Below are 10,985 nucleotides of genomic sequence, written 5' to 3'. Positions count from 1 at the left end.
GTAGACTTTTTCGGCACGAGATGCAAAGTCTAAGCTACAATATTTAGGAAGATTGATCTTCCTAAATATTTGATTAATAGTAATCTACATGCCAGAAACTTGAATCGCAAAAAGACTATTCCACCACATATTGGTTAACCTGGGGCTAAAAACGGCATGGATAAGCAAGATAAGCAAATATGACAGGAAGTATATAGTAAAGGAACAAGGCCAGCAACGAACGGCAATGCACGTAGATCGATCACCAATGATGAAATTAATAAGATCGAAATAGAGGATTGAAGAAACAGAGCGTCAAGAGCTCCATTGAACCCAGGGAGAGACGGGTGGCAGTGCACTTCTCTTCCAAGCGCATATACGTTAGGAGAAGTGAACTATTCGATCAATGCAACCTGTGCGGAAAGGCATTAGAAACCCTTCGGCATGCCTTACAAGAATGCGACAAATTCACAACACTTGAGACACCAAAGGCGTCACCAAACTGATCTGGAGCAATCAGACCGAAACCGAAACAACGTCGACACCACAACAGCTAAGGCGAGCCCAGCGCCGCCTAGTCAAATGGGGACAGCTAAAAAGTGGGAAAAGTCAGTGAAACTGAGCAGACTTTCGTGACATTTTTCTTTTATTTTTCTCGTTTTACCATCCTGTGGCTTTTACTGGTGGCACCTGTGTATCCACCCGAAGTCTGCCCTGCGTCAAAGTGGTCTTTAGGTGCGCTCGAAGGTGTATCTTGTGCACTCTACTCTGCCCTGTTTCAAAAGTGACAAGGTGAACCTGAACCGTAACCTGAACCATCACGGATAAAATGGAGTGTATATCTGGTGTGCCCCGACGAATCATGGGGGGACAACAGGAGTATCTTTTACAAGGCAGCATCATGGATGGTGCCTTCGAAGTGTTAGTTCACAGGTTGCGGGGTCTGTGTGACAACGCCGATTCTCCCATCGAGTCCTTTCAAGACTATGAACTCGTCTTCCAAATACGTGAGTAGTGAGCATGGCATTAAGAGACTCGAGTTGAAATGCACATTTTATTCTGCAGGTGGGCCAACTGGTACACCAGTCACTGTACGAGCCAGACAGTCACTGGACAGTCCTCAGATGCCTCGGTAAGTGTATTGCCTCAGTGATTTGAGTTGCTTGTCGTATTTGCTTAGCCTAATTTACTTTCAAGACATCTGCGCTATGTGGGTCAGCCTGAAGTCGGTGATCGTGGAAGACACACCTTAGTGAGGAGTGTCATCGATGTCGGCACCTCTAACAATCTCATCACGTTTCTCAATGAAATAGGTTGCAGGTAAGGTTCTTCCAATCAAGTCCAATCCCAATCAAAGCTACTTTTTATGGCCAGGTTGGATTTTGAGTACGTGCTCAAAGGTCACCTGTTCCAGAAAGGAAGGATGAAGGTGGTCGTGGCAAAGGTCTTCCGGGTAGGATTTCAATCCAGCAACAACAACAACCCAGTTTATGGAAAAGTATTCTTCTTCTCCAGCTTCTCCAGCAGGGAAATCCAGAGAGTATTGAGCCCTTATCACAGTCTCACATCATCGAACTAAGTGTGGTTGCACCTGCAGGACAGGTATGATGACAGTACAGGTTATCGCAATACAGGTTATCACTCCCTCGCTCCTACAGGAATCACTCGGTGACGAGATGAAGATGTTTGCGGATCAACTCAAGCCGTATCCTTGCAACATATTTTTGCACAGTTTAAGTTACAGATGGCCACTTGAGGTTAGCTGTCTCGTTCAAATGTCATACCATGTAAACGTCAGAGCAGTCTTCTCAATGAGGCCGTGCATACTAGCTGCCATTAATTCCGGCGTATTTATGTACACGGAGAGCCTGGGCTTGGGTATAGCTCAAATGAGTGCTCGAGCTTATATTTCTTCATGGATCTCTTATCAACATCTCACCTGGCATTAGTCGTGACACCCAACCCAATGCTGCACTTTTTTATTGTGTCCCTGACACACAAGGCATTTCTCTCCATTGAAATACATACAACTTTGCCTTAACAGGATTCCACGGGTTGGTTTGCCTCATACCATTTGAAATTGATTATTATAGCCCACATGCCATAGTCAACGTGTGTCTACGAGCCCAGAAAATTGCCCATGGAGGCAAGCCTATAGATTGTGTGACCAAGCACTCGTTTTGGGTCTATTGAACTCTCTTTGCGGGTGAAAATGGCGGACTCTCGTGTAGAACAGCCCAAAACATGAATTCCTTAGCGAGTATGTTCAGGTTAGTGGAGCTGGAAAAAATAGACCACACAAGGCTCCAACACGTGTGACGGATTTTTTTTTCCAATGATTACTTGAAGACAACAGTGTCCAACATGGCACCCAGGCACTGAACTATGTTTGAGGTCATCAGGGCATCCACTCTCTCTTCCAAGTGCCGCTTGGGATCCTGCAAACTAGCCACGATATAGCCATCGGCAATAAAAGAAACTCCCCTGTCTCACCTGTTTTCCCACATTCTTGATCGCTAACTGCTCTGGAGTCATTTTGTCTTCTTCTTCGAGTGACTGCGATGGAATGGAATTGTTACCCTGGCACGCTAGAAAAGCTCACCTGCTGAAAAAGCTGTTCACCTTGTTGTATGCCTTTGCTAAGTCCAACATTTCTGTCACAGTGTTCTCATTCACTTTGCAGTGTTGGTCATAGTCCTGCAACGTCAGTCCATCCGTCCAGCTCTTTTTGTGGAGGTTGAGCAGCATCTACGAGAGTTCTTGTTGTGAAAATAATGCGAAAACGAGGGAGCTTACTCGTACCTTCTGCTCTAGGTCATTCTTTCTGTAGTTGATGGATATTGAGTAGTAGTGACGATTTAAGCCATGAATCAGGGCCTGAAGAAGATTTTCAGCACATTAGTGTAGACCTAACTATAGACTGGAACATCTTCCATACTGGTTTCTTACATTTATCAATTGGAAGCCTGTCGGGGTCGCTCATAAAAGAACCAGCGATTTAATACCACATTCCCTGGAAATGTGCTCCTCAAGCTCATTCATTTCACCGTTAATACAACATTTTTTACCTATACATTCTAGACACTGGTGACAAGTGCTGAAAGTTCTGACCTTAGTGTAAATAGTTATATGTGGTGCAGCTTTCTAAGGAAAAATGAACCTACGTGAAACATCTATGCGACACCAGTAAGGTAATTTTCTCCGGGTGATCGCTACTAGATTTGGTCTACAGATCCATTTTCAATTCATGCCTACTGAGGAAATCTTTATAACCGGATGACATTACAAATTTTCCACACATGAAGAATGGTTTTAGTCTTAGCAGATGCCATGAGCATGTGTCCAAATTTTGGCTGCCTTTGACTCGTGTTGAGAGACCCACATTATGACTAAAGAGTGACCACCTCAGTACGCCAAGTATACCTTCTCGTCAAAGCATTTCATGAGTGTACTCCGGAGGATGCAAACGGGGATATTTATGTACCTACAGCTACCCAGATTCAGATAATATGCTCCGGAACACTATGGGGATACCTCTTCTCCACACTCGTTCCAATGAAACATCCAGACTTTTTCACCCCTTCCATTTTCAACAAATTGGGATATCATTCAGAACGAGATTCTGCTTTTTTTTTTTAAAGCCTCTTCCATCCACGACGGTTTACACAGCTAAAAGTGCCGGTAAATATTATTAAGGTAGAGTATCTAATGAACAATCAGTGAAATCTGGAACAGCAATATACGGGTGCTTCTTGGAGCAACACACTTATAAGTTGACTCATTAGCATATATTGCACACAATTACAGACCTGAATGGAGGGTTTATTGAGATGTCCCAGATTGGAAGTTGTCTGACGAGGTTCCTGACCGAGAACCATCATATTGGGATTGATCAGTCTGAATGCATCGATGACAACCTGCACATAGTGAAAACCAGGGGGTTAATACCAAGTTCGGTTCCTGTGGAGAGGGTTGCGCCACCATTTTGGGGCATTGGTGTGTGCACGACACACTAATCAATCGTTAGTAATTCGATAAAGTCGTATATTAAAACTTTTTAGTTTCATCTGCGAGCTGGGAAACTTTTATTGCAGCCTACAATAGCATAGAGGGGACATCCTTTTTTGTTGAAGCTATAGGGTTGGATCACATCACAACCGATCAAGAAGGTAGTCTCCAAAACTGAAAAGCAGGTCTGTGGATGGTGGCCACTTAAAATTTGCTTCACTCTTTATTACTTGTGTTTTTGTCATAGCTAGCATAAAGCACTTTTTCCAAATGTTCTGTATACCATAGGCTGATATGTGCAGCACATTCATATTTCATTTAAATTGGAGAAACAGACATGTGGCTAGGCTACTTGAGTGACCTTCGCGAGTGCAAAAAAAGAAGTGCTTGGGTCAAAACTAGCCACTGCGTGCTTGTGAAATGGGAATGTCTTCGATTAGGCTCCATTTCGTTACCCTAGTGCAATGCAAATGGCTGAAACTGAGGTCTCTTTTGACGAATCCAAGATTATGGTATTCAACGTGTCATAAGCTGCACATTAAATGTATTGCTGGCCACAATCGCAATGTTTCCTTGGAACAGTAACAATAGCGGCACCTTTCCTTTGACGCTTTGGATAGGATCCACAACAACAGCCACGGCACGTTCTGAGAGTGCTTCGAAGCTCTGTTGCGTGTTTATGTCAACACCCGAGAGCCAGCAGCCAAAGCCAGGATGGGAGTGATACCAGCCGACAACCATCTCGGGCCTGCAAAGATACGTTTAGTAGGACTCTCAATATTTCCCTAATATAGAATACCGTCCAGTCTGTTTGAGCATATCCAACATCTTGGCTTGGAAGACGGGATCCACTGCTTCTACACTTACACCCTGCATGGAAAAATGTCAACGCACGCAGTATAAAGAAAGACAAACTCACCGTTCCTGACTGTGGCATAGCGAAGACATCAATTACTCTGACAGTGTAGTCATCCACAAATTCCCCCAACATGAGACCCATAACCTCCATTGGTACACCAGCTCTGCCATGTTTCAGCATCTGATATTTACGGGTTGAAAATGCGTTCATCACCTACTTGAGTAAAACTTGGTCATGCCCACCTTGAGTAAAGCCAGTGATGAGATGTAAACTTGTTCCGCTGTGTCAACCACGGGTCCATCGCTCGCTGGTGGATTCTGTTGTGACATGATTCAGAGTATGGCATAGACACTCAATTGTATTGAGCACAACTAGAGGGACAGGGCTTAACACTTTCTAGGGTCTTGAAAGTACTCAGACACATTATGAATGATTCCTTCGTTTGAGAGTCGCCTCTGCAAACCCCGTACCTGTCCGAGACCAGTAAGACCTCCTCCTAGCCTCAGTAAGCGATCCATTGTGGAGATCTATAGAACACGACGTGCTTCGGGCGCTACACTCAACTTTGCAATAAATAACTTACAAGCAGCTATCACGTCAAACTCCACCAGTCAAATGACTCGGCGATTTTACTCCGCGGTCTGACGTTTGGAGCGCTACGGTAGTTTTCAAAGCAGAGAAATAATAAAAGTAGTGTTGCTTGCGAAAGATAATTTTTATCGTGGGTTACTGGAAAAACACTTGATTTAATTTTGATAGTTTGATGGCAAAGTATACGTAACGGTGGTAACGGCTGACTCTGCATGTCGCAGTCGTCGCAGTCGTCCGTGGGTATCTCTGCAGCAGAATGTCAACTAAGACTTCAAGTGTCTTGCCAGAAGGATTTTCAGGTGGACCTTTAGGATTGGGTAAGACCACGACACAGCGTTGAGTATACTTCAACTAAAACTGGCATGTTTTGAGCAGGAGAACCGGATGACCGGCGTCTTCGGAATGTGGAGAAAGAGATCCTTATACCACAGAGAATGCGTGACAGAGCGAGAGATGAGAAATGCACGCAACTGGTGGAAAGTAAGTTGCCAAAAGAAATGTTACAAAACACTTTACCGTACGTATTTGACAGAATTCGGAGTCTGCTGCAAAAAGCAGGGACTTTTACTGCCATTTCTCTGCCAAAAAGAGAACAAAGCCCTGAAGGCATGTCTTGTGGAGTGGTACGTAAATAGCATTTGGCATTGGCATAAATAGCCGTAAAAAGACATTTCGGCGCAGGTACAACAAGCCAGAGTTCCGCAAAGAGTGTACAGAGCAGTATTTGGCAGAGAGATCCCACTTCAGAGAGACCGGAGTTTGGAAAAAACAGAGGAAAAAAGAAAGTGCTACTTACGTTCGCTGAAATAACTGTTTGTATTGTAGGTAAGAATAAACATGCATCTATGTGAAGACATACCCTCGTGAATGCGCCATTTTCTAAAAGGAAGAGGAGCTTCAAGGTCACTTGAGAACTTTATTCATATTATCTTTTTCCGTAATAACATGAACCTCTGAAATACCCGTACAGTCAGACTTGAGGAAGAGAGGTTTGGGGGCTCTCAGTATTGTCTGACCATTATGTGCACATAAGCTGGAGCTCAAAGTCGCAGAGGAATTTCTAATGCAACAATTCCCAACTCTGCAATTTGCTTTGCTCATAAAATAACATCTGTGCTATAGTCACATTCAAATAAAGAAAGAAAATATTACTGTACCACAGATAGGATGGCTGGACATATACTCTGTGACAACACTGTGGCAGAAAGTGTGCTCCCCTACTGATGGCGCTGCAGTATTTATCCAACAGCATATGTAGTTTTCCTTCTTGAGTTAAGCCAGAAAAATATTTCTCCAGGGAGTTTCATGGAGCCCCACAAAGCTAACTTGGTCGAATACAACTAAAAATCCTTCAGCTAGCCCTACCGGAGAACTTCCGTTTCGGTAAACTCGAGGCGGCCAAGAGCTCATTTGTATATGCTCATTGAAATAAAAGTCCTAACTTTGTAATTTTACGTCGGGTAGCACCCGTGCCGTAGCAATCTGCAGCGAAAAATATCCCAGAAAAAAACCTGCATCGAACAGATTTTTTAAAAGTAATTAATTGGTTTTGATGTTTGAGTGATTCTTTGAGAGTGTTTTTGCTCTCTGACATAGTTTAACTAAATGTGTTGATTCCCACGAGGGAGGAGCAGCAACCAGAGATGGACACACCCACAAATTTGGAAGCTGTGTGGATTCCAATGCCGATGATCATTTATGGAGAAGCTAATCCATTAACCTGCCTATTAAAATGCAACAACATTCATTCGACGGATGTATAAATATAGCAGAATTAGATTTTAAAAATTGAGATCGTGCGCAACGGTGTCAACGCCCAAAACGAGCCGACCAGCTGTTGACGTTATTTTGACACCGCTACAGTACGGCGCACTGGTCGGTTTAGAAAAATGGAACAACACTGTAAGCCACATCGGTGGAAGAAGTCTCTTTTCGCTTTTTTTTTTAATTTCTCGGATACAGTAAATGAACATTGGTCCACAGACACCACTCAAGGCAAGGTTTAACGCTACGCCGTGAGATTGTGGAGGCCATCCTCATTGAGAAGTCCCCGAAGAATGTTATCCAAAAATCGGTCCCTGCTCGCTTTTGTTTCGCGCGTCCTCCCAGAGTAGGTGGATTGTGAAAATAAACTTGAGTTGCTAGTTGAATGCTTTTCTATCGCATTCCTTATCGTGATGGTTATTACTGCCATTCTGTTGTGTGGTGCCAACACTAAACGTCGTTGACGCTTCAAACTCGTAGCCGCATCGCTATGATCACAGGGATGTGCCGTAACTACTAGTTAAAACTACTTGGCAGCTACTAGGATGATATTTTGAGATAGAGCGTGGGTGCATGAGGAGACAGTCGGAACAATCATAGCACAGCACGCACTCTTCCATACAATACTGATGTGATGATATGTCACTGACGAGGCGTAACCATTTTGAATGTGCTGTGTGTGTTGAATGTTATGTACCCTGATTAACACAAAATACATACCTTCTGCTCATGTGCATTTGAAATAGAAAAGGCTCCGACAGCCGATGGTTCTGTTGCAACTTGTTGGATACTGTCCTGACTCCCCATCAAAACCCCTTCTTGCCCCCAGGCAAAGCATCGTCTCTGAGCGTTATGCTCCCTGAATGACAATGCTCAATGAGCCTGCATGAGATGCATATTTTGTGAATGCGTGTCATGCGCAAGATGAAAAAATTTCTCACAAAGAAGCCTAAGTGAAAAAATGCAAAGTAGTTGTAACCCTCTGTAACTTAACTACTGTAGTTAACTACGAAAGAACAACTGTAGTTGTAACTACCATACAGTAGTTAAACTACTGCACATTCCTTGCTCGTGCATTGCTTCGGTTTGCAACTTTCCATTAATGTCTCATTCAGCTGGAGATGTATTCTTGCAGATACGTTCTCAGACACAATCCAGTGAAATTTATCACAATGCGGCAGCAGACATTGACCAAAGACAGACTGTTGCAAAGACCACCACAATTTATGGTCAAGTTACCAAGCATCCAACTAAACGAGGAGAATTAGCAGAGACAGGCTACAAACATGTATGAGCTGGGGTAGAGCCAAACGCGCTAGTTGTTTCATTTTGGCCAAGCTGTCCTTTTGTTTGGTTACCACATGGTGACCACAATGTAAGGCATACAGATCATCATTCAACTTCCCACTCTCAAAGTGGCTGCACGTGTCCTCCACCACTTGACAGGTAGAAAGCGAATACTTGTCAGAAGCTCAATCTTTTCTCCTCCTCCTCGTTTGATCCTGCGGAGCGAGTTGTGCGGGAGGAGTTTTTTTTTTTATAATGGAAGTATTGCGAACAGAGAAAAATTGTGCGTTAATCTTGCTTTCACAAAGTGTCTGTGCTTCTTTAAACAGAAAGGTGTCTCCTACAAAATAACTGTGGAAGGTTAAAAGAAAAAGATCATTGTTCTCTCGTTAAATGTCTGAGCCCGTGGTCTGAGCTCATCTTTGCCACGAGCATGTTGTCAAGGGGGGCACTAAAAATACCGGAGCTTACTCTATGTTTGCTGTTACAAGTCCCGACACCCGTGATCATTCACATATTTACCATGGAGGCAATTTTAATTTCAATCCAGTAGAAAAAAGAAGACACGAAGACGCTTGCTTTTTCTTGCCACGTAGGGTGCACAAAAAATTCAGCTCAGTGTAGTCTGTCCCAAAGTCCAAAGGACCTGGAAAGGACATTGAGAGGAACAAGTTGTAAGTAACCACATTTTGGGATTACCACTGTAAGTCATTTGGTTTTGCGTTATCATAGCTTAGCTGAAGTAGCCTCAAGCCTAAATCCAGTTGTGTGGGGCCACAGAGAAAAATTGCCATAATTACAAAAAAGCAAGAAAAAAGTACAAAGAACGGGAGTTATTGTTGTTCATTACTGAAAAATAAATGTGCTGGCTTTCCAAATGGGTAAGTGAAACACGACTCGAGAAAAATATGTAGTTGCTGGGATGATTTTATCTCCCAGTTTCAAGTTTGAAAACGAAATATTAATATGAGCCGCGAAAACATGACGTCAGTGGAGGCTTCTAGAAGATATTGCATTAGCTAGAGTGTTTGTTTATTAATGTCTAGATTGATGACGCAAAGAAAAGTAGCGCTACATCAGGGAAGGAAAGTGAGGACCACAACCGGGACAAACAATTGTACACGATGAAGCTCCTCTGCGATGTCACACTCCTTGGATAAAAGCCTGGTTGAGTAAAGCATCAACACACCTGACTTTGGGCAACTGGGCAACAGTGTTTTCGCAGTTCTTCTGAAAGGAATGAGGAGCATAGCGGTTGTACAGTCCCCAGATGCTATTCATCAGTTTTGGATTGTAGCGAGGCAGCGTCGCTTCCTGGGCTAAAGAAAATTCTCCTTATGTACAACCCTGTGCTCTCAGCATAAGTAATAACTCACTGTTGATGGGTGCGACGCTATTGTCTTGCTCATTGCGTTTTAAGTTTTGATGCAGACACACGGCAGAATGGATCGTGTACGGCACGGACGCCATTACTGCGGAAGAGACAACAGCAAAAATCATCTACATGGAGATGTGGGTAACAAAGTAGCATCGTGGGTAAAATGGACTGGAAATGTAACTATAACTCATTGCTCTTTCTAAGGAAGTAACTTACTGTTGTACCTGGTTATCGTTATGCAGTAACTAGGTACCTGCAGTCTTTTGCAAGAATTTAACTCCAGCGTGGTAGTACCCTTACACAGATGTGCAATGCTTGCTGGAACCCTAGCCTTATAAAGGGCTCAAATTAAACAATATGAAACGTTACCATTACTCTAATGAAAAGCAAACAGTTGTGTGGTCCTATGTGCGCACTAAGAAAGAATTCAGAATACAAGATTTTCAACTCCAGTCGTTGTTTTTGCCATTTTGGAGAGTACCTAAGTTACTTGTAGCTGTAACTTTTCCCAATACGACGTTCGTTTCTTGTTTTGTTTCTTGTTTTGTTAGGCGTCCTGGGCCGACTTGAAAGGCAATTGTGACAATTCGTCTGCTGAAAAACCCAAGCAAACCTCAGACGGTGATAGGATTCTTTCCAGTCAACCTTGGCTACCACCGACGAGGGAATGCTCCAGTCAAGGTGGACAGAGATACACAGAGAGGCCTCTTTATGAAATACATAGAGTACTACTGCTGCGGAAAAATACCCAGCTACTCACCGCGTAAGAGCTGATCCCACAGTTTCCTTCTGAAAAGCAGACTAGCATAAATCATGCGAATGCTTCGTCAAATCCCAGACCACGGCAAAACGTTGATGATGACTCGAGGACAGTCACTTGTATCGCCTAATGAGCATAAAGATAACTTTGTCCACACTACAGCTTATCAGATGTCATTTTAAACCATGTCATAAAAGGCTCAAAGTACGAGCACGAGCAGTACGAGCAGGCGTTTAACTTTTTTTGGCGAGAATACAACCGAGACGGCTGGCTACAATGGGCGCCATCCATTTTTCAACTTGACATGTGCAGACTGCAGACAGCAACAACTGTGCCATCTGTGAGGATACTTTTTTGTT

The 10,985-nt window shown here is 43.4% G+C and overlaps 4 protein-coding genes across 4 annotated transcripts; 2 read left to right on the top strand and 2 right to left on the bottom strand.

The window, feature by feature from the left end:
* The first annotated feature begins 549 nt into the window (after positions 1 to 549).
* On the top strand, positions 550 to 2,468 carry LOC135395100 (mediator of RNA polymerase II transcription subunit 18-like). Its single transcript, XM_064626327.1, has 7 exons — positions 550 to 986; positions 1,045 to 1,111; positions 1,177 to 1,299; positions 1,354 to 1,432; positions 1,495 to 1,581; positions 1,638 to 1,684; positions 2,250 to 2,468. The coding sequence occupies exons 1-7, from the start codon at positions 809 to 811 to the stop codon at positions 2,296 to 2,298; spliced, it is 630 nt and encodes a 209-aa protein (XP_064482397.1). The 5' UTR covers positions 550 to 808; the 3' UTR covers positions 2,299 to 2,468.
* LOC135395097 (26S proteasome non-ATPase regulatory subunit 14) lies at positions 2,285 to 5,494 on the bottom strand. The gene is made up of 10 exons (XM_064626321.1): positions 5,317 to 5,494; positions 5,089 to 5,163; positions 4,907 to 5,026; positions 4,787 to 4,857; positions 4,585 to 4,735; positions 3,789 to 3,896; positions 2,782 to 2,856; positions 2,602 to 2,727; positions 2,473 to 2,535; positions 2,285 to 2,417 (listed from the first exon to the last, which is right to left on the bottom strand). Exons 1-10 carry the CDS (start codon positions 5,362 to 5,364, stop codon positions 2,319 to 2,321), a joined length of 936 nt encoding a protein of 311 aa, XP_064482391.1. The 5' UTR covers positions 5,365 to 5,494; the 3' UTR covers positions 2,285 to 2,318.
* Positions 5,495 to 5,645: 151 nt separating this feature from the next.
* Positions 5,646 to 6,295, top strand: LOC135395103 (COX assembly mitochondrial protein homolog). Its single transcript, XM_064626330.1, has 4 exons — positions 5,646 to 5,754; positions 5,813 to 5,917; positions 5,970 to 6,060; positions 6,119 to 6,295. Exons 1-4 carry the CDS (start codon positions 5,694 to 5,696, stop codon positions 6,240 to 6,242), a joined length of 381 nt encoding a protein of 126 aa, XP_064482400.1. The 5' UTR covers positions 5,646 to 5,693; the 3' UTR covers positions 6,243 to 6,295.
* Positions 6,296 to 8,993: 2,698 nt separating this feature from the next.
* Positions 8,994 to 10,905, bottom strand: LOC135395090 (uncharacterized). Its single transcript, XM_064626300.1, has 4 exons — positions 10,627 to 10,905; positions 9,865 to 9,960; positions 9,678 to 9,807; positions 8,994 to 9,134 (listed from the first exon to the last, which is right to left on the bottom strand). The coding sequence occupies exons 1-4, from the start codon at positions 10,679 to 10,681 to the stop codon at positions 9,104 to 9,106; spliced, it is 312 nt and encodes a 103-aa protein (XP_064482370.1). The 5' UTR covers positions 10,682 to 10,905; the 3' UTR covers positions 8,994 to 9,103.
* Positions 10,906 to 10,985: the final 80 nt, after the last annotated feature.

Source organism: Ornithodoros turicata, chromosome 5, assembly GCF_037126465.1.
Source record: "Ornithodoros turicata isolate Travis chromosome 5, ASM3712646v1, whole genome shotgun sequence".
NCBI classification, from domain to species: Eukaryota; Metazoa; Arthropoda; class Arachnida; order Ixodida; family Argasidae; genus Ornithodoros; species Ornithodoros turicata.
This window is presented reverse-complemented; position numbering and strand designations above follow the sequence as displayed.